The sequence below is a fragment of the Puma concolor genome, chromosome C1 (assembly GCF_028749965.1).
Source record: "Puma concolor isolate L17-30 chromosome C1, mPumCon1.1.hap2, whole genome shotgun sequence".
Taxonomy (NCBI): domain Eukaryota; kingdom Metazoa; phylum Chordata; class Mammalia; order Carnivora; family Felidae; genus Puma; species Puma concolor.
The window spans coordinates 190,299,813-190,315,779 of NC_141674.1; the positions used below are offsets into that span (position 1 = coordinate 190,299,813).

Below are 15,967 nucleotides of genomic sequence, written 5' to 3' on the forward strand. Positions count from 1 at the left end.
CTTGATGTGAGACCTTAGGGAAAATTGCTTAGAGAGATAGGATTTTGTCAAGATTTTAAAGAATAGATAGTAGTGTAATAGTCACAGAACATGTTCCAAGCACATATACATTATACAAAGGAAAAGTGACCTAGTAAAGACAATCCTTTTAGTAGTAAATTAAGCCAGGTTGTTGGAGCAACCCTTTTTCTGAAAGTCATTTACAATTCTGAATAAAATTTAAGAAGCATCTTAATGGCATTGAAAAGCTTCCAAGTCGGTAAGGCATTATGAAGCTAAATCTTAGTGAAAGCAGGAACTTAGATACATGGAGAATGGAAGCCACTTTTCCTGATGAACTTGAGCCTTTGTTTTCATGGTCTTGTGGATGGAAGAAAGCAAAGCCAAGGGGCTAATCAGAGTGAGAAGTCTAAGATTTTCCCTTATGACTCTCAAAGTTGTACACCCTTGGGGTAAAGATCAACTGAAAGCCAACCCACCTCACTCTTCCACCTTCACTTTGGGGACTCCAGGGAAAAATGTCTTTGTGTTAAGCAGAGTCAAAAGGTGAAAAGTCCCTGAGGTGATGTTCCCACAAGTTGATGCTTTTATGGATTTGCAAATCAGATGTATCCTTTGTTCTAGTTCAAAAAGCCTCAAGTCATGCAGACTAGTCTGGTGCTTGGTAAAAGCAAGTGCAGTCCCTTTGGAAGAAGAAACTTTGAGTGCAGATACCAAATATTTTTTCAAATTGCAGCTTAATACTTTAATTCATGATATATGAATCAACCATACCAGGCTCTCGTTGCCTTGAAATTTCTTTCATCTTTTCCAAGGGATTTGGCAGATACTCCTGTCTTCATTTGCATTAATTGGCATGTGGTAGCTAATTCTTTGGCATGTATTTCTGTTTCCTCTGTTTGAGTGTATCTCCCATTATCAACTTTGTAAAGCACTTAGTGGTTGCCTTGCCATAAAACATAAAATTGTGATTATTTCTACAGTAATGAATAGTTGTATCATTAATGTCAAATTATACCCTGCTGCTGTTTTCATGCCTTTTTTGTATACACAATAACTTCATTTTATTGCCTAATCAAAGTATAATTTTTTTAACATTTTGAATAGCAGTTAAACTCAACATGTAGTACTATATACACAAATCTAGTAAAAGGTTATCAATATGAAACACCTGTTACTAGTTTTGCACAGGCATTGACAAATGTCTTAACAGCAGCCTCTCAGCAATTGTAAGATGTATTCAGATTTCAAAGATACCAAAATGTAAAAGAATTTTAGAATCAAATATGATATGTGAACTTTTACAAAGAGTTTTAAAAAAAGGAATAGACTGTCTAGAAGTTGGAGGGGAAACCCAATAATTAAAAACCAGTGAATGTGGTTAATATGAGTTTAGACAACTGAAGAGAATTAGAGAATTGGAAGGGGGATCCTAAATTCTTTTTGAATATAACCTAGGGGACACCTGGCTGGCTCAGTCAGTTAAGTATCTGACTTCTGCTCAGGTCATGATCTTGAGGTTCCTGAGTTTGAGTCCCATGTCAGGCTCTGTGCTGACAGCTCAGAGCCTGGAGCCAGCTTCAGATTCTGTGTCTCCCTCTCTCTGTGCCCCTCCCTGGCTTGCACTCTTGTCTCTCTCTCTCTCTCTCAAAACTAAATAAACATTAATATATATGTGTGTTTGTGTATATATATATATATATATAAAATTTATATATGAATGTTAGTGTGGAAAGGTTTAACATGTTTAATTGGACTCTGTAAAGGAGAGGAGATGAAGAATGAGACAAATGTAGTATTTGAAGAGATTACAGGTGAGAACATTCCAGGATTAATGAATATCCACTGAATTTCAAACAGCATAAGTAAAAATAACTCCATTCCAACATACAGCATAGTGAAACCGTAATGGTTTTGCAGAAAACCAGAGAAAGGGAAAAATCTTAAAAGCTGCCAGAGAAAAATTCTCTTCAAAGGGATGACAGATTAATAGCTGATTTTTGAGTAATAATGGTGGAAGGGGAAAAGGTCGACATCATTAAAGAAAAAACTGACCAGTCTGTTATTTCCAATCAATGAAATTTTTTCAAAGAGGAAAGTGAAATAAAGCCATGTTCAGCAAAACAAAACTGTTCAATTAGCCAGGAAAATATAACAATTTTAAATTTGTGTATACCCTATAAATAGTCTCAAAATAAAACAAGCATTGACAGAATTACATGGGTAATTCTGAACATTACCAAATTCTGAACCCAAATGAACATATGGGGTTTTTTTTCTATTTGACTTGATTTAGTAGTTTTTTTTTTAAAACTTCAGTAACTGATAGATTGAATAGACAAAATATCCATAAAGATACAAGATTTAAACAATAGGATTGACAAATTTGATACAAGGGATTTATGTAGAACACCATACCCAACATACATTCCTTTCAAGCACACAAAACACTTACAGAAATGTTACAGGAGACCTTAGAGCAAATTTTAACAAATTTCAAATGGTCAAAATAATAGAGTATATTTAACAATGAGAAGGAAGAAATCAATAACAAAATAGATTAAAAAGTAAAATTTGGAGGCCATGAAACACCCTTTTAAATAAACCTTTGATGAAAGAATAATAAAAATTAGAATTTTGGGGGACCTGAATGATAAAACTATGTATTTTAGAACTGATAGGAAGCAGCTATACATTACTTAGGAAAATTTATGGCTTTAAATAAATACGTTTTTTAAAAAGGCTAAAAATTAATGAGTTAGACGTTTGAGGTTGCCAACCTTAGAGTCCTCTCCTATGTTGTACCAGGGTTGTCTGGTGACCAATAGAATTTGGCAAAAGTGATGGTATGTCATTTCTGATATTAGAAAAGACACTGTTATTTCCATCTCAGTTACTCTTTGTTTTCTTGGATCATTCACTTGGGAATGCCAACTGCTATGTCATGAGCAGTCCTATGTAGAGGCCCATTTTGTGAAGTACTGAAGCCTTGCCAGCCACCACATGAACGAGGTTGAAAGTAGTTCTTCCAGGGGAGCCTGGGTGTCTAAATTGGTTAGGCGTCTGACTTGGTTCAGGTCATGATCTTGTGGTTCGTGAGTTTGAGCCTCGAGTTCAGCTCTGTGCTGACAGCTCAGAGCCTGGAGCTGGCTTCGGATTCTGTGTCCCTCTCTATCTGCTCCTCTTCACCTCACGTTCTGTGTCTCGCTCTCAAAAATAGATAAACATTTAAAGAAACGGTTTTTAAAGAAAGTAGTTCTTCCAGCCCAGTCAAGCTTTGCTATGACTGCAGCCCTGTTTGACATCTTCATTATGATGAAGGCTCATGAGAAACTCTGAGCAGGAACCACCCATCTGAGCTGCTTTTGAATTCTTGATCCAAAAAACTGATAAAATATTGTTTAAGCTCCTAAATTTAATTTGTAATGCAGAGATTTATTATTAATATGCCATCCATTTCAAGAAGACAAGAATAAACCTGAACAAAGTAGAGTGAGGCAAATTGTAATGTTATTTTTAATATGAAAATTCTCATTTATTTTTATTTTTTTATATATTGGAGGAAATAATATGCATATAAGAAGGCTGACATAAAAAGGGGTGTATTTAAATTTTTTTAAGTTTATTTATTTTGAGAGAGAGAGCACACATGTGAGCATGGGAGGGGGAGAGAGAATCCCAAGCAGACTCTGCACTGTCAGCATGGAGCCCGATGTGGAGCATGAACCCTTGAACCATGAGATCACGACCTGAGCTGAAATCCAAGAGTCAAATGCCTAACCAACTGAGCCATCCAGGTGCCCAGGAGTACGTTTAATTTTGATAAATCATTATCTATTATATAACATCTTGGGATGAATGGCATAAACATAATGTGTAAATGGATATAGTCTTACTTAGGAACGTGGAAATGAGATTAAGTTAATAGCAGTTTCTTTTGCAAATCTTTCTAGTAGTAATGGTGATACAAGGAAATTAGGAGGTTTATTATAAAAAAATTACTCATAAAATACTAGATCTAGAAAATGATGATCAGATGTACCTTCTGAAGGACATACATAGCAACACCTATGTAGTATTTTTTGCCAAAAAAAAAAAGAACCTAAATTTGATAGTTTCTAGATCTACTAATGAATTGGAAATATAGAGGGCCGAGGAACATGTCAAATGACCTAAGAATAAGCAGTCAGCAAAGTCCTAATGTGAGAAATACTATTTCACAAATGACCCAGTGTCTTCAACCAATAAATTAGGCCAAAAAAAGTAAATGTAATGGAAACCCATAGGTTTAAATAGAGCTAAAAATACACCAACCAAATGCAATTTGTGGACTTTATTTGGGTCCTGATCTTATCAGACTGTTAAAAAAAGAATATTTGTAAGCAAATCAGGAAAACTTGAACAGTAACTGATATAAAGGAGCTGCTAATTTTTTCAGATGTGATAATATTTCATATTTTTTAAAAATTCCTTTTAGGAATATGTTTTGAAATGTAGATGAAATGATGTTGTGTTTGTTTCAAAATGATCTAGTTGAGAATGGGGATATAGGTGAAAGATTATTGTTCATGCATGATTTGATAATTAAAGCTAAGTCATTATACAATTCTCTCTACTTCTAAGTATGTTTGAAATTTTGTTTAATAAAATTTTTTTAGAAATTAATGAAATAATACATGTAATGGAAAAGATCAACCAAATAAGTTGTGTCTTTGATAAAACTAATGAGTCAGGAATATAAGGTTCATGGTTATATAGTTCTTAAAAATTTCACATTATAACTACCACTTCCAATGCCATTCACAAGGCATATTTCATCTTTTTAAAAAAAGTTTTGTTTAATCTTTATTTATTTTTTGAGAGAGAGACAAAATATGAACAGGGGAGAAGCAGAGAGTGAGGGAGATGCAGAATCTGAAGCAGGCTCCAGGTCCTGAGCTGTCAGCACACAGCCCGACGTGGGGCTCGAACTCACGAACCATGAGATTGTGACCTGAGCCGAAGTCGGATACTCAACCGACTGAGCCACCCAGGCGCCCCAAGGCATATTTCATCTTAAAGATAATATATTGTTAAAAATCGTGTTTAATTTTGCTTAACTAGTGCTTCTCAAACTTGATTAAGCACAGCCATCTTTGTTTTTCTCCTTTTTTTCTAACTTCATATTGTATTTGCCATCATAGTAAACAGTGTTCCTAAGTACTTGCTCAGGAAATTCTGACTTCTCCAGTTTTATTTATTTATTTAACAGAACTAGGTCTTGTACATCTTTGATAATATCTTGCTGATAATACTCTCCTTGAGTATATCTGCTTATAATGATCTGTGAAAAACTTTTGAGTGGTTCTGCTACTCAGTTACTTACAATTTTGAGGGTCCATAACTCCCTTTTTATTATTTCAGTACTTTTTATAACTGCGTCACTTCTTGTGCTATTTTGCATTTATTTGTTTATGCCTCTTTTCTATGGAACAATGAGCACTTTGAGGATAAGATTACGTATTTTTTTGAGGTATAATTGATTTAAGATTATGTTTTACTTGTCGTGATAGCCATAGAGTCTAGTACTGTTAATTAGTTGGTATGTATTTATTAAATGTATTTTGAGGTAGCTAGGTTCTGTCAGAAAAACTTGACGGATGGCCTGAAAGATGAATTACCATTAATAATGTTTCTTGGGGGGGGGGGGCGCCTGGGTGGCTCAGTTGGTTAAATGTCCAACTTCAGTTCAGGTCATGATCTTGTGGTCTGTGAGTTCGAACCCCGCATCGGGCTCTGGGGTGACATCCCAGAGCCTGGAGCCTGCTTCAGATTCTGTGTTGCCCTCTCTCTCTTCCCCTCTCCCACTCACTCTCTATCTCTCTCTGTCTCTCAAAAATGAATAAACATTAAAAAAATAAAAGTAATGATTCTTTTGGGGGGCAGGATTTATCTTCTTTTGGTAGGATGTTAGAAACTATATTATAAATGTAACTGATTTAAGTGAACTTTTACAATGCAACTCATGCAAGTTGGAAGCTTCACAGTATTGGTTAAAATATGTATATGCATTTAAAAGTTTATGGTTTTATTTATTTTTATGTATTTAATTAATTTATTTATTTTTAATTAATTTATTTTTATTTAGTTAATCAGTTAATTAAATTAAATTAAATTTATTTTTTCAAAACATGTTTATGAACCAAAATTAGTGGCACAGTGCTAACAGAATAATCTGTTTCTAATTCTAATCAGAAGAAAACCTATTTGATCCATTTTGTGAGGATACTTGAAATATGTTTAATAATAAAGACAACCAGTGTTCTGTTTTTACTTTTATTTGCATTTATTTGTTGCATAATTTACTCTTGGCCATACGTTTTTGTTTCTTCACTTTCTTCTGCCATATATTTTTCTTCTGTGCAACTTCCTCTTCTGGTTTAGGAACAATCTGCTCTTTTTCAGTAAGGATCGTCTCAATGTGTCAGGGAGAGCTTATGTATGGGTTAATCCGACCATGAGCCCTGTAAGTTCTATGCCGCATTTTGGGGGTTTTGTTCACCTGGATGTGCTCAATGACCAGAGAATCTACATTTAAACCCTTAAGTTCAGCATTACTCTCTGCATTTTTAAGTATGTGCAGTAAAAATTCAGCACTCTTTTTGGGCCAGCGACTCTGTGTCCAGCCCCACTGTTTGGCCTGGGCACATCTACCAACTCCACCATTGTAGCGTTGGAATGGCACCCATTGCTTCTGCAAAGTGACAGCTTTCAGATACTTGGTGGCTTTTTGGATATGCATACCCTAGATGGCCTGGGCAGTTTCACATGTATTCTTGAAGTGAACACGAAGATTTGAACCTCCTGATTTGCATGAATTTGTGGGCTTTTCCAGGTCATGTGAATAGCTAACCATTTTCAGAGATCACCTTGGGCCACTTACAGGAAGAGCAAAAGTTTATAGTTTTAAAAGTTGAAAGAATACTACAACCCAAATATCCTTGCATGAAGGAAGTAAGGTATTCCCTTATTCTTACCTGTACTTACCCCTTAAGAACTAGGTGAAATTGTATGGGTCTCCCTTTTTTTTCCTAATTTTTTATGTTTATTTTATTTTTGAGAGACAGTGCAAGTGGGGGAGAGGCAGAGAGAGAGGGGTACAGAGGATCTGAAGCGGGCTCTGTGCTGACAACAGAGAGCCCTATGTGGGGCTTGAACTCATAATGGCGAGATCATGACCTGAGCCGAAGTTGGATGCTTAACGAACTCAGCCACCCAGATGCCCCTGTATGGGTCTTTTAATTCCCTTTCCTACTAAAGCATCCCCACCGGAGAGTGGATCTTAAGATGTAATTTAAGTAATCGCATTTGTCTAGTGGCCACCCTATTGGACAGCACATCTCTCTCTCAGTGTTTAAACCTCATGCTGTGGTAATGGGGAGCCATCGAAAGTATTTGAACAGGAGAGAAGAAATGACTAGATTTAAATTTAACAAATCCCATTAGTAGCTGTGTATAGGGAGGAGAAATTGAAGCTATAAAGACTAGTACATAGGGGGTGTATAGCTCAGTGGTAGAGCATTTGACTGCAAACACTAGTACATAACTACATAACAGTTCAAATGAAGGACTGTCTTAAACAATGGCAGATGGTTGGACAAATGTTTGCAAAATCAAAGGTGATTTTGTAATTATTTCATAACTACTTATTACATTAGATTATGACCAGCTTGATAGCAGAGTCTGTATCTTAATGGTAACAAACATTTTGAGTAATTGCTAAATGGCAGGCATTGTTGAATGCTTTACATATATTATCTCATTTAGTGCCTTCAGTACTCTATGAGGTAGGAAATATTATAGATGAAGAATGGATCAGAGAGATGAAGTAACCTGCCTAAAGTCACACAGCCCATAAATACAAAGATTTGATAGGAAAAGAATACAATTAAAATCATTAGGCAAGGGGCATCATGAAATATTTAAATGTGTTGCCCAGAGTATTCCTGTTTTATGTGAGTTTCCTAGTTCTTGTCACATCGTAGGTTATAAAAATAATATTAATACTTGAGCATATACTTTGTGCTAGGCATTGTTTTAAGCCCTTGAAATAGATTATTTAATTTTCACAAAGATACTATCAGACTCATTTTTATAGAGGATAAAATTGATGTGCAAACATAGGATAACTTGTTTAAGAAAGTAGCAGGGCAAGTATTAAGAGTCTACACAATTGGACCCCAGTGTTCCTGCAGTATATAATACATTTGTGGGTTGTATTTAATTAATAGTGTACAAATGGAGAGAGAGACCATACTGTGGTGTTTCAGTATGCCAAACTCTTAACCATGAAAGTGACTAAGCTTGAAATTTAATTAATATGGTTTCTGGGTGTGTGGAGATCTTTCTTTTTATGGTTTTTGGCAGTAAAATGTAGATTCTCTAAGAATTATGTCAGGCTGTGTGGAATGTGGCTGTATTATGTGTTAAATTGTTTATGGCCCTGAGTTTACTGACCCTAACTCTTTTCCTCTTATTTGCTCACTAAAGTAGTGCTTATAATTCAAAGACAGTATAGTGTAGGGGAAGGAGCACAGTTGGAGTCATATATCTTGCACTTTAATCCCAGCACTATCAATTACTAGCTGTATGACTGTAGACAAGTTATATATTCTAGAACATCCCTTTTCTACAGAATGGGGAAATGAAACCTCTGGATAGGTTTAAGGAGTAAATGGGATGATACATATTTTTTTAAAATACCTGCTGTAGTACTGAGCACATGGCATGTGCTCAAAAAACTGTAACTGCCTTACTTTTACTAAACAAAACATATTCAGATTTAAGTACCATTTCTTTCCTTATGATTGTTCAAATTCCTAGAAGAACTCTGTACCTGACAACCAATTGGTAACCCTGACCTTTAGACTTTGAACCAGATATTGTAGAGTTCCTAAGTAAACTATGAGGAGAAATGCATGAATTCTTTATGGTGTTATGAGACTGTTTTGTATTGAACTTTTACAGAAAGATAATCCTATGCTTTATTAAAAGCAACAATGGGGGGCGCCTGGGTGGCGCAGTCGGTTAAGCGTCCGACTTCAGCCAGGTCACGATCTCGCGGTCCGTGAGTTCGAGCCCCGCGTCAGGCTCTGGGCTGATGGCTCGGAGCCTGGAGCCTGTTTCCGATTCTGTGTCTCCCTCTCTCTCTGCCCCTCCCCCGTTCATGCTCTGTCTCTCTCTGTCCCAAAAAGAAATAAAAAACGTTGAAAAAAAAATTTAAAAAAAAAAAAAAAAAGCAACAATGGTAAGGAAAACTCCACCTACTTGTATTTCTGGAATCCTATCCTGAATGGATAAATGAGTAAATGAATAAATGAATAATGTGCTAGTTGAAAATGAAAATAACAAGTATTGGAACCCTTGAGAAAATTTCTCCTATGAGGTAGTTCTTTTTCTGAGATATTTCCATTTTCTTTCTCAGTCATCATGTAGATAGTGGCAATTCATGATCTGATTTTGGAACAGTATATAAATAGAAAAAACAAATACACAAAAGGTCAGCAGTCTCTGCATATTCTGGGAACATTCTTTTAGCAATTCTGATTTGTAGTGTAATGCTTTTATTTTAGGGAAATAAATTACTTGAGTTCCCTTTATCCAAGAGCACTGCCTAACTAATAATATTTAATGACTAAGTAGGACTTCTGAGTATCATTGAAATTTACTTCAGTAAAGAAGTATTGAGAGGAAGGAAATAAATCTGAGCATCATTTTTAATGATGCAGTGTATATTTAACGACATTTCTGAAGAATCCTTTTTTCTTTAAATAAACTTTGAGATATAACTTACAGACCATAAAATGCACAAATTTTAAGTGTCAGATTTCATGTTTTGATATAAACAAACATTTGTGTAACCACTATATAAGAGAACATTTCTATCACTTAGGAAAGTTCCCTTTGTGTCCCTTTGTAGTCCTCCGAAGGACATCCAGCCAGTGATCTAATTTCTGTCACCATAGTCTGCTCTAGAAGTTTGTATAAATGAAATCCTACAGTGTCTAAACTTTAATGCCTGGTATTTCTTGCACAATATGTTTTTGAAAAATTTTAGATCTTTTTTTAATGCTTATTTATTTGTTTTGAGAGTGCAAGTGCATGAGTGGGGGAGGGACACAGAGAGAGGGAGAGAGAGAATCCCAAGCAGGCTCTGCACTGTCAGCACAAAGCCCAAGGTGGGGCTCAAACTCACGAAACCATGAGATCATGACCTGAACTGAAATTAAGAGTGAGAGGCCTTAACCCACTGAGCCACCCAGGTGCCCCTGTTCTTGAAATTTCTATTTGTTGTTGTATCAATGGGTCTATTAAGTGTTATTCCTGAATAGCATTCCACTGTATGAATATACCACGATTTCTTTGTCAGTTAACTGGTTGATGGAATTTTGGGTTGTTTCTAGCTTTTGCCTATTAAAAATCTGTGAATATTTTTGTATGTTTTTGTAGTTATATATATTTTTTCTCTCAAGGAGGGGCCGTGTGGTATGTCTGTGTTTAATTTTATTTTTTTCAACTTTTTTTTTTTTTTGGGACAGAGAGAGACAGAGCATGAACGGGGGAGGGGCAGAGAGAGAGGGAGACACAGAATCGGAAACAGGCTCCAGGCTCCGAGCCATCAGCCCAGAGCCTGATGCGGGGCTCGAACTCACGGACCGCGAGATCGTGACCTGGCTGAAGTCAGACGCTTAACCGACTGCGCCACCCAGGCGCCCCTGTCTGTGTTTAATTTTAAAAGAAACTTCCTATTTTCTACATGATTATACCATTTTATACTCCTACCAGAAGTGTGAGTTCTAGTTGCTCCACATCTCCAACACTTGGTGTGGTCAGACTTTTTAGTTTTAGCCATTCTAGTGGGTGTGTAATAGGTATTCCATTTGATTTTTATTTGCTTTTCTCTGGATAACTAATGTTGTTGATCATGCTTTCTTACACTATTTGGTCATTTATGTATTCCCTTTTGTAAAGTGTCCGACCATTGTTGAGTTGCTGTCCTTTTAGTATTGATTTTTAGGAGTTCTTTATATATTCTTGGTGTAAGTCCTTTGTTAAGTGTATGTATTAAGAATATTTTCAGCTCATGTATGGCTAGCCTTTTCGTCGTCTTAATGGTGTCTTTTGCTGAATAGATGTTTTTAATTTTGATTACGAGTTATTTATTTATTTAATTTATTTTTGGTTTGTGATTTTTTTGTGGCCTAGCCAAGAAATCTTTGTCTACCCCAAAGTTGCAAAGGTACTCCCCCTATATCTTCTTCTAGAAGAGTTTAGTTTTAGTTTTTATGTTTAGGTTAATGGTGTATCTCTGATTTTATTTTATTTATGTATTTTGTATTTCTCATTAATTCATGAACAAATATTTATTGAGCACCTGGTCAGTGCCAGGTATTGTTTAAGCACTTGGTATCCATTAGTAAACAAAAAGAAGTCGCTCATGGTAAGCCCTTAGAAAGGCCTTGCACTTGTGAAGCCTACATTTTAGGGGAAATGACAGACAATAAATTAATAAGTAAATAATATGTTATGGTAGAAGGTGAGAAAGCACCACAGGCTGGGGAAACACAATAGGGTCAGGTGAAGGTTAGTAAGATTTGCAGTTTTAAGAAAGGGTAAAAGTAAGCTTTCTTGAGAATGCCATTTAAGGAATGACTTGAAGAAGATGAGGGAGTTAGCCATTCATGTATTTGGGGGAAGAGGCTTCTGGGTAGAGAAAACAGCTATTAAAAGACCATAAGGTGGGAGTATGTCTGGCATGTCCCAGTAACAGCCAGGGACATGAAGTAGAGGGTGATAGTGGATAAGATCACAGAGATAGGGGAGGGAAAATTGTTTAGAATCTTATGGGACATTGTTAAGAGTATAGCTCTTTGTGTGAGTTCCATGGGAAGTCATTTGAGGGTTCACTATACTTAAAAGACATTTATTTTTCTTTTTTAATATAATTTATTGTCAAATTGGCTTCCATATAACACCCAGTGCTCATCCCAACAAGTGCCCTCCTCAAAGCCCATCACCCACTTTCCCCTCTTCCCCACCCCTCATCAACCCTCAGTTCTCTGTATTTAAGAGTCTCTTATGGTTTGTCTCCCTCCCTCTCTGTAACTGTTTTGCCCCTTCCCTTCCCCCATGATCTTCTGTTAAGTTTCTCAAGATCCACATATGAGCGAAAACATTTGGTATCTTTCTCTGACTGACTTATTTCACTAGGCATAATACCCTCCATTTCCATCCATGTTGCTGCAAATGGCCAAATTTCATTCTTTCTCATTGCCAAGTAGTATTCCATTGTATATTTAAACCACATCTTCTTTATCCATTCATCAGTTGGTGGACATTTAGGCTCTTTCCATAATTTGGCTGTTGTTGAAAGTGCTACAATAAACATTGGGGTACATGTGCCCCTATGCATCAGCACTCCTGTATCCCTTGGGTAAATTCCTAGCAGTGCTATTGCTGGGTCATAGGGTAGTTCTATTTTAATTTTTTGAGGAACCTCCACACTGTTTTTCAGAGCGGCTGTACCAGTTTGCATTCCCACCAACAGTGCAAGAGGGTTCCCATTTCTCCACATCCTCTCCAGCATCTATAGTCTCCTGATTTGTTCATTTTAGCCACTGTGACCAGTATGAGGTGGTATCTCAGTGTGGCTTTGATTTGTATTTTCCATTAAAAGACATTTAAAACCACACTTATGTTTTCCTGAATACCACTCAAGAGATTTCATATTACTGTTTCTTTAGATTTGTCACTTCATATCTGCTTAATAGGAATGAAAGCATGTTTTTTTTGCCTGACACGTACATATATTTAATATTGGTTTTCTTATTCCAGAAAGATCCGGATTATCTGAAGCTATGGTTGGACAATTTTGTTTCTAGCTATGAACAATTCTTAGATGTTGACTTTGAAAAGCTGCCTACCAGGTATGTAGAAACAGTGCCCTCCTTAATGCCTCTTGCCCATTTAGCCCACCCCCACACCCAATACCATACCAACCAACCCTCAATTTGTTCTCTGTATTTAAGAGTCTCTATGGTCTGTCTCCTTCTCTATTTTTATCTTATTTTTGCTTTCCTTCCCATATGTACATCTGTTCAGTTTCTTAAATTCTTCGTATGAGTGAAGTCATGGTATTTGTTTTTCTCTGACTGATGAACGCACTATGCTTACAAGTATGGTTTTATTATAGAGGCCTTAGAAAATATCGTGGAAGAGGCGAAGTTTTCAAAGCTGGATTTAAATATCATAAAATGGGAGAAAAATTCAAATTTTGTGGAAAAGTGCAAGTGAAAGTATAAGATCACTTCCCAGGTGAAGTTTTTACTGTATATGAAACCATCTTGAAGACCTTGTAGATGTTAGGTAAGAAAGGTCAGGTTGGCTAGGGTAAAAAGCTGGAGAAATGAGGAGGCACTAAACACTTTTAGCCACAAAAGGAACTCCATTTTATACATATATTGATATGGAAGGGGAGAAATGGGTGGTGGTTGACGATGAGAAAGAGTATCGAGAGAATTAAAAATCTTCAAGGAGGAAAGTGCAGTTTGGGGATGTACATACGCAGTAAGAGGATGGGCATGGATGAGTAGAGTCTGGAGAATCAGGAGCCAGATCATGAAATGCCATGCATGCATTGCTAATGGACTTTGATTTTTTGTTATGGAAGATATGAGGCTCTACTATTTTCTGCATGAGATTGTCATGATCGGGTTTGTTTTTTAAAAGTCCCTTTGGTAGCAGTAGGAGGTTGAATTGGAAAGAATTGAGACTGAAGACAGGGAAGCCCAGTTAAGAGGCAATTTTAATAATTCAGAGAAGAAATCATTAGAGCTTTGGACCAAGGCACTGAACTTAAAAGATGTGCTTAATGCTCAGAAAGCACTAGTGCTTCATTATTTATAAGTATCGTTTCAGAGTTCTGTATTAGACTATTTATAACAGGTTTTAAATGTTGAAAAATGTTAAATCTTGAGCTCAAAACAATATTACATATTATTGATTTCTACTCTTCAAAGAGTATTTTTATAGTTTGTGCTTAGAAGTGCTTTTATTTTAATAATTTGCAGCTCACATTAAAACATGAGCCTAACAGGGCACCTGGGTTGCTCAGTTGTTTAAGTGTCTGACTCTTGATTTTGGCTCAGGTCATGATCTCACAGTTTGTGAGATTGAGTCCTGCATCGGGCTCTGCACTGACAGCTCAGAGCCTGCTTGGGATTCTCTCTCCCTCTCTGCCTCTCCCCTGCTTGCATGTACATGTTCCCTCCCTCCCTCCCTCCCTCCCTCCCTCCCTCCCTCTCAAAATAAATAAGTAAACATGAAAAGAAAAATAAATCATGAGCCTAAGGATTTAATGGGAGTCAGGATTTGGGCCTTTGAATGCTTGGAATATTGGAATGAAGTCTTCTCAGGTTTGTAAAATGCACTTGTTATACATGTCTTCTTTCTTGGGAGGTCATTTCTAAAAACATTGTGTAGAAGTATATCGGCACTATATTTAAAATCAGATGAAAAATGCCAGCACATTGCTTTATTCATGATTTAGTTGGCTTATTTAAAATTTTATTGCAAATCTGCCAGGAAACTACACCATGAATTTAGATTTTACTAATAGAAAACTTCTAGTTTTCAAGTGAATACTTTGTGGCAGATGTATAAAACTAGTCAATTCATCTTAAAGATAAGAAACTCATAGATAATCCTCATTTAAATTAAACTGACTTTCTAAAACTTCTAAGTTAGGGAATTTATAATGCAAGACAAGGAGTGCTTTTACCAGAATTTAAAGCCTTGAGATCTAAGCTGGACTTTTTCCTGTGTTAGATGGAGACAACAATGGGCAGCTGTTTAATACAGACATTCAGTAGCCAAACAGAAGAGTGGAACAGATTTCTGGAGATTGGGAAATTTCAGCAAAAGGAGCTTAGTATTTGGAGGCAATAAAGTACTGGTAGTGGGAAAATGCTTCCAAATTCTTAAATCTTCATCACATTAGGAACATGGCCAAAAATTTCAACTTTACCTCTAAGTTATGTTCTAACCAAACCCAAATTTTATAATGAGTGTTAGTAAAAACAACAATAGATTTCTCTTCTAGAAGCTAACTTTTTCCTGTCTAGTAAAATTTTAAAAAATGCAAATAGAAGATGGGACAACTCAGGAAAAAGGGAACTCATCCTTTAAGTAACTAGGATTGAATATTAGGAAGTCTCATGTTTCTTTGTTGACTTATGTTTTGGGAAAAGTGAATAGGGATAGTTTAGGTTAGTGAAAATCAGTTATATTTTTAAATTTAAATGTTTATTATTTTGAAGTACTTTGGTTTTTCTAATCACCTCTTTTTAGCTCTTTAGTAGGAAAAAAGTATATATAAAAATGAGTTTTTCTGGTACCACCTATAAATAAGAGAGAATGAAAGAATCCAGAATACAAGTGAAGTGATGCCCAGATTAAAATGAAACATGTGTTTTTGTGATGTGGTTATAGAATTTGGCAACCTTGATAATGTGCTTTGTGAGTTCTGTATAAAAGTCAAGTGTTTATCTTATAAAGCACTTTATGTTGCAGGGTGGTCAGAAAGAGGCTAAAAATATTAACATATATATTTATGAGACTATTGGTAATGTGCCTCAAATTTTTCTGGCTACAATGAATAAAATAGCTTTATACTCAGTATAAAAATAGTAGTAAGTCTTCATATTAAGCCTTATCTGAAGAAGAGACTATTATCAAGTATAATTGTCATTTAATTATAGGAGCTCTTCATGGTGCTCCTTTGTGTTTGGGTATTTTTCTTTCTTTCTTTATTTTGAGAGAGAGCGCACACACATGGGGCGAGCGTGAGTGGGGGAGGGGCAGAGAGAGAGAGAGTCCCAAGCAGGCTTTGCACTGTCAGTGCAGGGCCCATTGCAGGGTTTGATCTCAC

The 15,967-nt window shown here is 36.1% G+C and overlaps 1 protein-coding gene across 11 annotated transcripts in view; it reads left to right on the top strand.

Moving 5' to 3' along the window:
• Window positions 1-15,967, top strand: part of NBEAL1 (neurobeachin like 1) — a 172,410-nt gene that overhangs the window by 12,533 nt on the left and 143,910 nt on the right. For all 11 annotated transcript variants that reach the window (XM_086719313.1, XM_086719315.1, XM_086719312.1 and 8 more), the window contains exon 3: window positions 12,874-12,965. In XM_086719313.1, the coding sequence (XP_086575439.1) occupies window positions 12,874-12,965 (92 nt within the window). The remainder of the gene's footprint in view (window positions 1-12,873; window positions 12,966-15,967) is intronic.